Source organism: Pleurodeles waltl, chromosome 2_1, assembly GCF_031143425.1.
Source record: "Pleurodeles waltl isolate 20211129_DDA chromosome 2_1, aPleWal1.hap1.20221129, whole genome shotgun sequence".
Lineage (NCBI taxonomy): Eukaryota > Metazoa > Chordata > Amphibia > Caudata > Salamandridae > Pleurodeles > Pleurodeles waltl.
The window spans coordinates 381,969,024-381,983,443 of NC_090438.1; the positions used below are offsets into that span (position 1 = coordinate 381,969,024).

Consider the following 14,420-nt stretch of genomic DNA (forward strand, 5'->3'; position numbering starts at 1 on the left):
ACATAAACAATCATCCCTGCAACGCAGGTACCCTTGCACCATGGTGCTAGGGTGCCTATGTTGGTGCTAGGCAGCAATTTGTGTGTCAGCACAGGGGAAAAGGACAAGGATGTGCAGTATTTTATAGATACAACAAATTTCTACCCATTTGTTTTGATGCAGGGCGGCACAGCAAAAACGCTTGCCAAAACCTAGTAAATGAGGCCCTTAGTTTATAAATGCACCCCATGTGTCCACAAGGTCAACATAACAGTAAGAGGCACAAGCTACAAGGTGCACTGTCTCTGGAAAATGCTCCCACTATTCCGGCTATACCATCATGTTGGTCTAGTTAAAGCCCTGATTATGGAATCCTGTAAACATTGTATACTGGTCTTATGAAGAAACAGATAATGAAACACCTCAGGATGCAAAACAAAGCAACAAAGCTGCGCTTTAACCTCTGAAAGCTGTCTTTTGACTCTAACTAAGGGACACTGATTGACTTAAAAGTCCTATGAAACATGCAAAAGGCCTGGGTGGCGGCTCGCAAGTACATTAAAAAAGGGTATGCCACTGTATCCCGTGTGTGCCTCTCATACACAGCCACTTTGCCAATATCCTCCTGTAGACGGTGAGATGGAAGAACCATGAGAATAGTAAATGCATGTCAGTCACAGCTCGGGAGCAAACTGCATTACCCAAGGAAAGTCCACAAAAACTCTTGAAGTTGGAGGGCAGAGTCTCCATACAACAGTCTTGAGACAATCAAGAAGAAGGTAAGTTCTTTTTTACCCATTAGGTCCATAGGTTACAGCAACGACAAGTAGCATTTCAGACATCAGCTCAGACATACAGGCAATGAGGGCACAGGATACCACTCACACTACCTGAGATTCAGTAAAGAAATGTGAAAACCTCAGGCCTTGGGAAATAATTGATTGAGGAACTCTGGTACGAAAATTTGGAACAGGCACCAGATACACAAAAATACAACGCTGGCCATTTTGAGGTTGGAGAATCAGCTCCTGTTTTGTGTGCCGTGGTAAAGAGGATCTGTATTGGGAAACACTCCTTTTGCCACCTTGTTCTTTGTACTGTAGAAAACAGGAGTACTGTTTAGTATTTAGCAATAACTCGCCAAACCAATAGGAAATAAGTAGCATTTTTGCTTCTGCAGTGTTATTTCTACGTCTGAAGGACATTTATTTATTTGTTAAGAACAGACATAGGTTGCTAGAAGTAATCACATGCATGCCCATGTTTACATAAGGTAATGTATCTGGTCAGTGGCGGCAGCAAATCTCAAGGGGAAGGGCAATGGAGGTACGGGGGATAAATAAAAAATACCAGTACAGGCTCCATAGCAATCCTGGCTCTGCCTTCATGCAAAAGCTAGCATAAAAGCAGCATCAGGTTTGGTCTGAGCAGCAGTCAGCCCTGGGGTCTGTGCAGTTTCCCCAGCCCGGATGTTGAACACAGCTGGGCTGGAGAAACCTAAGTGCGAATGTGTGTTTGGCTGGCCTCAGGCAGCTGGCCAACACACAAACTCATTTAGGTGCACTCTCCCCTCCCCCACTTCATGTGGCCCAGCTCCACCCCTCCCTTCACATGCTGACTGAGCCAGGAGATGAAAGATAAAACATTATAGTTTTATCTTTCATCTCCTGGCTTAGCCAGAGCGGTGAAACTCCTTCACCATTGTGAAGGAGCCTCCCCTGTATCTGGTGTACAATTCTGCAGATGAAAAATTATTCCCATGTCAAATCTCCTTTACCTACACCTCCATTTATTTCTTTAGGTATTCCACCTTTCATGATAAAAATGTAGTCCTCATCTTGACAACAATGTGTGTATGAGTGTAGGGAGCTGGGTTCTGGTTGCAGTACCCACTCACTTTTGTTGCCTGGTTTTTAGATGCAACTTTGACTGAAGTGCACTACGTTCCTGCTAACCAGGTCCCCAGTGCCAATGTTCCTTCCCTAAAACAAGACACCTGGTCACTTGATCCCCAAGTGACCAGGCCCTTCAGCCCTCCATAAGTCCCTAGTAAATGGTACCTCAGGCATAGGTACTGTACAATGCCCCTCAGAGCTGCAGCACCACTTGTGCCACTCTGAGGGACCCAGTAGCAACCTTGGCAAGACTGCCATTGCAGTCTGCGTGACAAGGTGCTCCCAAAATTGAAAACACGACATGGAACACAATTGTGTGCTGTGTCCCCTAAAACACTACTTGTAATATCTGTAAGTCATCCCTACAGCAGGCATTCAGCCCTAAGGAAGGGTGCATTATATTTCAAGTGAGGACATATATGCATGAGCAAATAGGTCTTAGACATGGTATGTGTGTAAGGAAGCCATTTCAAATGCATGTGCTGGACACTGGTCAGTACAAGTTCCCCAGCTACATGATGGCTTCTCTGACCCCAAGGATGTTTGGTATCAAACATATCATATTAATAAACCCTCACTGATTCCAGATATGGATTTATTAGTGTGTGCACCCAGAATGCACCTTAGAGGTGGTCCCTGAAAAACCTACGACTGCTGGTGAGCTCACTGACTGGTTCTGGCCAGCCTGCCACCAATAGACGAGAATATGACCTCCCATCGGGAGAGCTTCGCTCTCGAGAGATCAGAAACAACAGCCTGTCAGGACTGGGGTGTTACCCACCCCTCCCCACAGAATGGCCTGCATTCCAAGGCTGGACCTTGAGAGAGGCCCCGCCTTTGGTATGCAGAACTGGCCTTCCTCAGAGGAAGATGCCAACCTCCGTGCCCCAGAGCACATCCGGCACCTGGACAGCTGGGAAAATTAGCTATGCAGGAGGTGTGCCACACTTCCAAACTGGGAACACCCCTACGCTGACCAGCCTGAAGTTGAAACGAGTTAGGAAATTCTGCCATCTTGCATGTGGTTGAATTTAGGAACTCTATATGGGGTGATGCCCACTCCCCACAGGAAGTGGTCAAGTAGGGGGAGTAGTGACCCCAAGGATCACCCTTCACTCCCCTTCACACCACCTAAATTGAGTATTTAGGGGACCCCCTGATACCGGATCCTCAGATCTCCGCTGGGCACAAAAGAAGGAGTGGACAAAGAGGAATGCTGAACTTGAAAACCGAGGACCGCGGCTGACTTGACGCCAACTCTGCCTGCCTGTCTGCTGCACCCGACCCTCAAGAAGCAATTGACCTGTTCTTCCACTGCAGCCTCAAAGAAACTGGGAAAGCTGCCAATGCTTCACCAATCACCAGGAGGAATGCCCTTGGAGTAGAAGAGCTGCTCTCCTGCATCTGCAGGCACCCAAGAAAAACCTGAGAGGCCTGGCACTGCCAAAAACCACATGCTGGACATCACCACTGCACCCGAGCCAACGAGCCTGCATTGAAATGGCCCACCAGTGTCAGCGTGGTCCCCTGGCTTGGTCAGACTGGACCCCCAGTCTACGCCCACAGAGTTTTTCTGCAAGCTCCCCTGCTACCGTGAGGAACTCCAGTGCTAGACGAATGCCAGAAGACACTCCTGCCTGCTCGCCCTAGAGGCCGAGGAGGAGTGAACTGACGGTGTCCTCACGTGCTCAAGGACCTCAAGGGTTGAGCCCCCTTGGTTCCCCTGGACTGTCCTTCCAGTCCATCCCTGCAGCAACTTTGTAAACGGAACGATCCCCATAGACCTTAATGGAACACCCAACACCATAACACACCTCTGCACCTGGATGCACCAGAAGATGACCTGTTGGTGTGGCCTTTGGACCTTGCTCCAAACTCACCTTCAGTCCATGAGATTGGTCTCCTAAGTCACTGTACTCTACCTGGTTTGCCGTCTATGTTTTCCTCCATAGCATTGCATTGCAGCTACCTGGAAAATGCACGGTCTACTTTCAAAAACTCGAACAATTCATAACCCGAAAAGTACTCAGCTGACTCCAGTGATCCTGGTATAAAAATTGTTATTTTTATAATTTAGTGTTGGATTGCTTTATTTAGTGTGTGTCTCACTTACTTCATGAGTGTGTGCCTTACATGCTTAGCAGTACCTTCTGATATGTCTAACTGCTCAACCACACTGCCCAAAAAGAAAGCATTAGAGATGTCTTTTGTGCCTCTGTAATACCTCAGGGGGTTGCCTTGACTCTCTGCACAGTGCACCTCATTTTGATCCACTATATAAAGAGGCAGCTTCCTACAATGAGTTTTTAGGTCTCGCCCAGACAGTGCATGTGCTGACTTGCGTGGGGTGTTGTTTACGATAAAGGGCTTGGAACTTGCCCTTTGCTTACCATTCGTTGGCTCCATTGTCACTCTTCTTTGCTGCCTCCTGATTGACCCGCACACACCAGGCATCACTTCCTGTTTGGACTCTGCCGCATGGATGAAGCATAGATTGATTCTTGTTCATTAATGTCAGTACACTGCTCACGCTGTCATTGAGGTGCTATTTCTTTTCATCCCTTGTTTCTCCTTCATCTTCTCAGTGTTTCTGCTCCCCCAGGACCAACCCATCGCTGCTTGCTCCGGCAGCTATGCTGTTTATGTTAATTTCCAATTCTTGCACTGACCAGAGTTGTGCTTGTGTATATTCTGCACTTGCTTTTCTCTTTATATTTTGCATATATTTCATTAAGTATGGAAATACATTTCTGTTGAGTTTTCCAGTGAAACACATTCAGGAACACCCATCACTAAACTGTTGAAGTGTGAACGGCCAGACTGGGAGCCAAAAGCAGCCCTCGCAAGTTTTGTCAGACCAGTCCCTACAGGGTGCACAGTGAGCAAGCCTGACCACTAGAATGGGTTTTGGGGGTCGCCTCCCCCAAGAAAGTCTGGGGAAAAAAAATCAAAAACGGTGTATTCTACAAACGTCTTTCATTTTATATTCAGTTGTATCAGTTTTTAAAGCCTGGTAAATGATGACCTTACAGTGCACCAGGATACTGCAATCTTTATTGGGCCCCTTCAGTGATTCCCTGGCTATCACCCTCTTACAGTGCCTCTCATCTCTCCATACCCCTCTCTTACATGCATTTTGTTTGTTTCATAGCACCTCTCTTACCAGTGTTTGTTTCATAGCACCTCTCTTACCAGCGTAGGATTTTTAGAGCACTCTACACTGATTTACAATTGCATGATTCATTGTCTTTGTGTGTGTGTGCGCGTTTGTGTATGTGTGTGTGTAATGTATAGAAAATGTTACATCAGACAAAGATGACTACAAGGTGTAGGATTTACTTCATCCATGCAATGCTTGGTCCGGGGAAGCATAAACTCAGGATTCAGAGTGTAACACAGTGGTTAGGGTTGACTTTACTAAAAAACAATGTATTTCTATCCAATCAAACCCTTTTTAGCAAAATTCGAGTGAACGAAGACTCAACACAACTTTTTAACCTGTGCCATGCAGTATGCATGCAGCTCTTTGATGGCAGTTCACAGCTCCCTATGCAGGATTATGATTGTTATTTATGAACTGCAGAGTAATAAAAGGATCTCTGTGACAAAAGCAGTATCCCACTGAGCAATGCACATAAAATACTGTTTATTAGTCAGACTAATGGTCTGATTAGTAGGTGTTCTTTGTAGCAGGAGTATTAACCCTCTGCACTATCTTAGATGAGTCAAAACTGCTGCTGGACAAAACTCTGATCTCTCTCCAGCAAGTACATTAATCACCAGAATTATCCTGGCACCTCTATTCTTGCCTGAAAACTGTTGGATATAGAAGGAACTTTGCAATACTTTTAAAATTGTTGCACTGCTACAGAAAACGCCTCACACTTCCAGCCTTCCAGGGAAACGCCTAATGTCCAATACGGCCAGTCCGGCCTTGCGTGTGAGAAGCTCAGAGAATTTTTCTAATCTGTTTGTTAATGGAAGGCTGCGTGGATTTGTGCCTCTGATCTCTTATCTACCTGTCCTGTTTTCTTGCTTTAGTGGCCGAGAATCCAAGAATGTTCCTGTGAAACTGTTTGGGTGCATTTTATGGACAGTTGACACCTACCAGCAATGTCAAAGACTTTGGGGCTTTTTAGGCATTATTGAACTCGGGAGTCTCCAGGTATGTGATGAGTCAGGGGCTGAGGCGGAAAATCTGATCATCGCTATCACGGATGGAACTGTAAAATCTGCTTTGCCATGCATTCCAGCATAAGCGCTTAGCCCACGCGAACACTTTGATTATTCTTACTTCATTTTTGATCAGTTTTTCTGAGAGTAAGTTTAATTTATGATCCTTTCAGTGACTGTGCAAGGTAAATTTCAAGGCTTTAACTGTATTTAACAAGCTAAATTCAGTGCAAAAAAACTGCCTGCATACATTTTAATGGTGTGAATTACAGAGCGGGAGCTGTTTTGTAACGTTTACGTTTACATTAGCTATCAGATAGGGCAGACGGTATTTTTCAGTACATATTACCTTTACATTTTGTTGCAAACGACCCTACAGTCCCACTAACGTTGTGTGGTCTGTGGCAGAGGATCACACACCTCCCGTTCATCAGATTCAGAGGTAAATGTGAAAATTACTTTCATTCCAGTTGCAGTTCGCAGAGGTTACAGGGGCGGGGTGGCTCACAGGGGAGATTAATAAAATACATTTTTTAAAAACACTACTGCGCTGCCGATCCTCGTCGTCCCAGCAGCAGGCAGGCACAGGCTCCCAACCTGACCTGCAGCCAATTCTGACGCTGCTCAAAGCAGCGTTAGGAGTGGCAGAAGCACCCAGCCATGGCGCTCCCAGACAGACCGGGAGCCTGTGTCTGCTCTCTCCAGCCTGGCAACACAGTGCCAGGCTGGAGAGAGTACAGTGCGCATGTGTGTTGGTACGAGACCAACATTTGTTGCTGGACACACCCAGGAAGGGACCACAAACCCTCCAGGTTAGCAGATTTGCTCATGTGGGAATTCCACATACTTGCTGAATTTCCATGTGAACGTATCAGATTTGCAATGTTGAAATCACACTCCCATGCCTGATTCTATGAGTTAGCAACAGGATTTTGTCCTCACAAATTATTTATTTTTGCACCTAAGATGATATTAGGCGCACATGCTGCTCTGGGATTCTAGCCCTGTGTGTTGACACACTTCAGACTACTAATGTTACACATCTTACCTTTCAACAGGGAACATCTGATCTCATCTTGATGCATACAGAATGCTGGAATCCTGAGTGTTAGACCTGGCACCTTCAGGGTGGTCTTAGCCCAGACTTTTTGCCTTTACCTACTGTTTTGTTGCTGTATGTTTTGTTGACCTTTGGCCTCTGAGCACTTTATCACTGCTAATCAGTGCTAAAGTGCATGTGCTTCTCCGCTAAAATATGGGAACATTTGTGTATTCACAATTGGCATATTTAATTTACCTGTAAGTCCCTTGCAGAGTGGTACACCATATACCCAGGGCCTGTGAATTAAATGCTACTAGTGGGTCTGCTGCACTGATTTCCCCACCCACTTAAGTAGCTCTGTAAACATGTCTCATGCCTGCCACTGCAAAACCTGTGTGTGCAGTCTCACTGCCACCCTGACGTGGCATCTAAATCCTCTTGTCAAGTGCAGAACTCAACTTTTCTTACATATAATTCACCACTAAATTAGGCTCTAGGTAGTCTGTAGGTCAGGGTGCCATGTAAGCAAAAGGCAGGACAAGTACCTTTAAGTTTTTCATGTCCTAGTAATGAAAAGCTCTTTACTGGTAAAGTTGGATTTATTATTATTATTTCAGAAATGCTACTTTTAGAAAGTGGACATTTCTCTGACCTCTTTGCCCTGTGTGCTTACAGCCTATCTCCAATACAAACCTGGCTTGGGCTGGGTGGCAGCTACAGTAGTGCATGCCCTTCAGACACCCACAACACAGGATACTCAGCTACATCTGCATTCATCCGCATACTGATGGGTCTTCCTGGGGCGGAGGGTGGGAAGGGCTCACACTTACATTTCAAAGGGTAGTGACTATAATCCACACAAAGTGCCTGATTACCTTCAACTGACAGTGTGGAGCTGAAGCTGAACTAAAAGGGGGACCTGTGCACTTCACATGAACTCTTTTGTAGTCATCCCCACATCAAAGGCACTTGTCAGTATAAGTACTGGGCTTCTTGATGCACAGACAGTAGACTGCTGGACTAAGAAGAAGCCCTGCTGGAGTAAAGGCTGCTGCACAACCTCATTATTGGCTTCTTGTGACTGGTACCCATATCACAGAGGCCATTCTTTACGACAAGTGTTCCATGTTGTCAGAGCACGCTTGGTTGCCAGCGGTTGAGGACGAAGCTCAGCACTTCATTTCCCAACCTCAGCACGTTCTGCAACCCAGCACTTGGCCCATGTGGGAAACTTGGGGCTGACGAAATCTGCACTCCACTTTACTTTCTTGTGAGGTCCTAAATGACCATCTCTGCTGAGGGTGAACTAGATGTGTGCCCAGAATAACGTCCACGTCGGCCCAACTCACCCGTACAGACGAGGAGAAGCACACAGCGATGCAGGACCTGTGTCCGTGGCCCGCCGGCACCACTTGCAGCTTGCCCCCAGCCCCGCCTTCAATTATGAAGCCTTGAAGCAGCGCAACTTGCTGGACAGCAGCTGCATGCCTCACAAAAAGGTACTGTGACCTTAGGGACTGTAAGGTCTTGCTCGCTGATCCCCCGTGATATTGCAGGCAGCTGGGGGGATTACTTGGCAATATCCTGGTCTCCTCAAGACCACAGAAGGACACTCCGAGCCCGATTCGAACTCTGTTATTGGGCTGTTCTTGCTGAGCAGAATTACTGTAAAGGTTTAAAAAGGAGGGCCGATGATTTAAGGAACACTCTTTCAGTTATTCTTGTTAAATTTATATCTCTTGACCTACTGATGGATTTTCTTCATTTTGGTCTTACTTTACACAGATAAATATGACCTATTCTAAACCTATGTGGAGTCTTTTTATGGCGTCTTCGTTGGGTAACTGTAAGTTGGATGTTGCACAAATACTTTATGCATTGCTTCTTAAGTTAAGCCTGAATTCCCTGCGCCAAGCTACCAGAGGGTGAGCACAGGTTAATTTGGGGTGTGTATCTGACTTACCATGACTAGAGTCGTGGACTCTACCTGACTTATGGGCCTACCCTAGCCAACAATAAACCCAACTAAGAAAGACCCAAATCAAATCTTGTTATTGTGCCAACACCGCCAGATCTTCACATCTGACTCTGATATTAAATTAAAGATTTGCAATAAAAAATGAGCCTAAAAGTGGATCAATTATATAAAAATCAGTCTGTAACTGATCATATCGTGAGACTTTGTTTTATTTTTCCTGGGTGACTATGTGCACTATCCCCAAGTAAAAATGATCTGCAATATTTTTTTGTAACAGGGTGGGTTGTGTTTCCTGTAATCCAGGGAACCATTGATCTGGTCTTATATGGTTCCTATCCAAGCTTATGCTTAACTTTTAATATGTGTTTCTGTGTTTTGTTTCTCGTTGACAGCTTTTTATTCGGTAACAAAATATCTAACAATTGTCCTTGTTGGTTTTTGTCTTGGTACCAGTATTTTCTCTTCTGTTTTCCAATTAAATTTATCTAGATGCGATTCTGAGCACTAGGGGCCAGATGTAGCAAAGGCTTTTCCCCATTCTGTGTCTATGGGAAAAAGTGTTTGTACATATGGCCCTAGATTCCGAAACAATAGTTGGTTTGAGGTGCAGGCCCTGACTATGTTAGATGAAAATGTCAAAGAAAATTGACCTCAGCTATACTAACACGTCAAAGAACCGTTGCAGCATGAAAACTTGCTGCGTTGCGTTGCATGTCAGAGAGAGGGCAGGAATGTGCCATATGTACCAAGATATGATGCATACCTGCGTTCTCCCTGTACTGGTGCACACAGCGCAATCTAATTCCAATGCAGGCACTCTTGCACCATGGTGTAAGGGTGCATGTGTTACAGCCAGTAGTGTTTTTGTGCAGGAAGGCACACCTTTCTGCACAAAAACAATCCTCTGAGGGGTTTTCCTCTTTCTATGTGTACTGCAGAACACAGCACAAGCAGAAAGAGGAAAAGACTAAGAGAAATAAACATATTTTTCTTTGTTATGCCTTACTTGGGAAAGTGTATCATTTTGACGCATTCCCAAGGTTACTAGTTTTAGTAAATCTGGGAATGCTCCAAAATCCATGGGTGGATGTATGGGAACACCCATTCTCCACCCATGGAACACCTTCCCAGTGCAGACTAATGCAAGGTAGCAGCGGTGGCTACCGCAAATTTCAAGGGGAGTGATGGTGGGTGGGAGGAATGAGGGAAAAACAAATACTAAAAAAATAAAAAACACTTACTGTTCCACCGTTCCCATCGCCTCCTGCTGCCTCGCTCCTCTGTTCCTCTACTCCTGATGGTGCCCTCCATTCACTGGGACACAGCACAGGCTCCCCAGCAATCCTGGTGCTGCTCTCATGCGAAACCTAGCCTGAAAGCAGTGTCAGGATTGGTCTAAGAAGCTTGTACTACTGCTCAGCCAGAGCACTAGGTCTGTGCAGTTTCTCCAGCCTTGATGTTCAACGCAGCCGGGTTGGAGAAACCTAAGTACGCATGTATGTTTGACCAGCCTAAGATGGTCAGCCAAACACACATGCACACTTAATGCACATCACTCCCCCTCCACCTTCTCGTGGCCCAGCCCCGCCCCTATTCTGCTGGCTGGGCCAGCAGATGAAAAATAAAAAAATAGTAAATTATCATTTTATTTTTCATCTGCTGGCTTTAGCCAGAGCAGTGACGCTCCTTCGCCATTGTGGAAGTGTCGCCCTTGCAAGGTAGCCTTTAGTGCTGCTTTGCATTACTCCAGATTTACTAAGCCACACAAGATAGCTTTGCGTGGCTTAGTAAATCTCATTGAATCCTTTGCACTGCCTTGCACTGCCTTGTATGATGCAATGGCAACCCAAGGGCTTCGTAAACCTGGGCCATAGTTTTTTGAGGTGTTATACGCAAAGTACTTTATGTTTTCAGGAAATATTTGTTTGCTTACCAGCACACCATTTTCTCCACGTTTGCTACCCACCTGCAAGTTTATGCGTTCCAGCAGCTCTTCTAAGGTCTTGGGCTTTGGTCGTCTATTTTTCCCATGCACCCGTATCTTTTTGGGCTGCTCCTGCTCTTCAGGCACAATTTCCACATAGATGAATTTGAAGGACCCCACCTTGCTGTTGAGTAAGCCTGTCCATGTGCCAACTGGGGTTTTTTCAATGATATCTATCAGGTCTCCTTTCTGTAAGACAAAAGCATGATCTGAGCCTTCAATAATTATACCTCACTTCTTCATATGTCATTGATGAGATGTCCGTGTTGCTTGGAGACTGTTTTACATCCTGGTAACTCTTTTACAGGAAGTGCATACTGAAAATCACAGAGATCCGTTTTATTGTAGCAGGAGAATTCAAATTTTTCCTAAAAATGTCATGATTGTTTTTCATTAATGTGGATCCTGAATGTGTTTGATAAAATAACCCAGTTTGGATGGAATTTTCACAGACAACCCAGTTTGGATGGTATTTGCACAGACGTTTTGAGAAACAGTGAATAATTGGGCTTTTATTTCTTAGCACAACACAGCCGTGAGTATCCGGGTTTCCACCCCTAATTATGAGACCAGATGCTCCATTTGCTGTTGACACATTGACGGCCCACGAGCCAGACTGTGAACGAAATTTTGGAGAAATTCAGGCCTAGCTCTGCAATTTACAGCACAATTTTTTTAATAAAATAGCTAAAAAAGTCATAGGTTTTACATGTTCCTACGGGGAGTTAATTAACTATTCCAAAATAATGGCTCTGCTCAGAGTTCTAGGGCTCGTCAGTGTCTATTACTCCTGGCTGTCAGATATTAGTCACAAACCGGCAGTAAGGCACTAAGCTTACCTGTCAGATTACAGTTTCCAACATGAGTTCAGTGTCCTCAGTTCCCCGGTTTGTAGCATACACATCTGTCAAGCCGCATTATCTCCACCTTTGAACTGCCACGGCTAACCCAATTTCCCTGTTCTCCCCATTATCTAAAACACCATCTTTAGGCAACTGTTACCATTTTCCCAAAGTAAATCTAGTGCTCTATTGCTAACTCAGTTTCCACATTGTTGACTCAATATATGAAGCACCAATGCTGTTCCAGGTAAACTGGTTTAAGTGCCTCGGTATTCAAAGTACGTTTGTTAGGCCAGTTAAACATGCGTAGTAAAGATGCTTTCCATATTGTGAAACGTGTAAATTGCCTTAGCAGTTGGGCTCCACATATTAGGCATGGCATTAGTATACTAGCTTAGTAGCGGCAAATTAAATGTTTGCAAGGTGTGAAAACACTACTGCAATGCCTGTTACCTTATTCTCCTCCAGTACGCAATGCACCATTGTTCAAACAGTTCCACATTTCAGCCAATATGTAAGGTATTGTTGCTAAGGCTGTTTACACAGTATACAAACACCACCGTAAGAGCAGTTAAACTTAGCAATGGTACCATGGAGGGCCCCGTCGAGAGATGGAGGCAGTCCAGTCTCTCCACGGGAAACTTCGGGACCGGAAGGAGATGGTCTGGGGCAGGATACGCTGGGGGGTGGGGGAGGAAGGGGAGGGAGCTAAGGGAGTTTATAAAGAGGGGCGGGAAAGGGAATAGGCCTCTTCCGCAACTTGTCGCGCTGCAGTTAAGGTTGGAGTTGATCCCTGGGGGGCATTGATTTTAGGTAAGGGATGGCCACGACGCATGACGCGGAGGCCGTACAAGCCGAGCTTCGCGTGTTAGGCGAAACCGGCTGTAGCGACCTCCTCAGACCTTGTGTACTCAAACAGGCCTGGGTGGGGATGCAGCATGGGACACGCATTGCCACACACAGTGTTGCAGCGGCGGTTGCCACCTGCCGCTCACCAGCCAGGGTGGAGAAAGAAATCTAGAGGGGGGGCAGGGACTCTGCAGGTCCGCCCTCCCCGGGGCCCAAAATAGTTAGTGGGGCACTGGGGGAGCCTGAAGCCCGGCAAGAGCAGGTGGGGGTGGGGCAGCCAGAGGAGGCAGCTGGGAATGCACCTGGGCCCAGTGCTCAAGGCCTGCCTGTAGGGCTTACCAGCCCTGATGAGGTGCAGAGGCCTGGTGGGCCTGAGGGCATGGAGCTGCCCCTGCACCTTTCAGTGGCCGGCCAGCCTAGCAATGCTGGCAGGAAAGGGATACCTGGGTGCATGGGGACCCAATAGGAAGCAGGCAGAGTCAGGTGTGGTTGGCCAAGGGAGGGGTTTCAGCAGCAGCCCACCACTGACTGGTCAGCAGTGGACATTGAGGCCAGGATACAGGAGCTGAGGAAGAAAGTGGTGTAGACAGAAGAGCGATGGGTGCTGCTTTGTAAAGAAAGGGGTGAGGCAGAGGGGCAGGCCAGGCAGGCAGGCAAAGAGAAAGTCGGGGGGGGTCAGTGAGGTACCCAGGGGGCGTGGTTTCGGGCGCGGGAATTGGGTATGTGTCCCGGCAGAAGAACAGGGTAGGGAGCTGGAGGCTGGTGCCGCCGGTAGTGCAGGCAGTGCGACAAGCGCACATGACGCATTCGGTCAGGTGTGGCGCAGGGAGTCAACACCAGCAGCAGAGTTTGGCAGAAAGGTGGAGAAGCCAACGGGGCGCATCACAGCCCCTGGATGTTGGCCCGAAGCAATAGAGGGGTCTTTGGCGTCCTTCTCTACACCACGGGACTGCATGTAATACGCAGATGGCAGACGCCATGGGGGTCACATGACGGTCTGCGAGCATGATGCAGTGGATGTTGAGGTTGAGAATGATGAATGGGGTATGGACAAGGACGATGTGGTTGAGTTGGACTATGACGAAGAGCTGGAGGAATGGGAAGAAGGGGAGATACGCGACAAGGAGGTGAGCGTGGACCCAGGGAGGGGAACGGGGCGCAGGAGCGGCGCAATTCCATCTTCTTTTCCTGTTTTGCAGGCATCAAAGACTGGCGCGGGAGGTGTCATGCACGGGAGGTGTCGGGCCAAGGTCTTGTTGGAGGGGAGTACTCAGGCTCACGGAGTACAAGGTAAGGGAGACTGGTGGTCACTGTGGGGCGAGTGGAGGGGCAAGGCTGGTGCGGCCTAATATAAGTCCATTGGAGTGGGGGATGAATCAGTATATGGCACACCTGGTACCAGTGCGGTATCTGCAAGTGAAAAAGAGCAAGAGGCAGAGAAGGTTTCGACACCACAGGGAGTGATGGGGGAACAAGAAAGGGATGTTAAGGAGGGGAATAGCCATAAGAAGCGGCTCCCCTACATGGGTTTAGCAATGCCACTGGGGTCTCACGTGGCGGAGAAGACGAAGGCTTGGATCTGGAAGCATGAGTATGTTGACGTATTTCGGCTCCTACATAGAGACATTCAGGCTAAGGAAGGCTCTAAGGCGGAGGAGTGGGAACTGGCGCGTAGGCC

At 47.0% G+C, this 14,420-nt stretch overlaps 1 protein-coding gene across 1 annotated transcript in view; it reads right to left on the reverse strand.

The window, feature by feature from the left end:
- The window catches only part of SASH3 (SAM and SH3 domain containing 3), a 215,233-nt gene that overhangs the window by 47,861 nt on the left and 152,952 nt on the right, over window positions 1-14,420 (reverse strand). Inside the window, exon 6 of the mRNA XM_069212942.1 lies at window positions 11,034-11,240. Within this exon, the coding sequence (XP_069069043.1) occupies window positions 11,034-11,240 (207 nt within the window). The remainder of the gene's footprint in view (window positions 1-11,033; window positions 11,241-14,420) is intronic.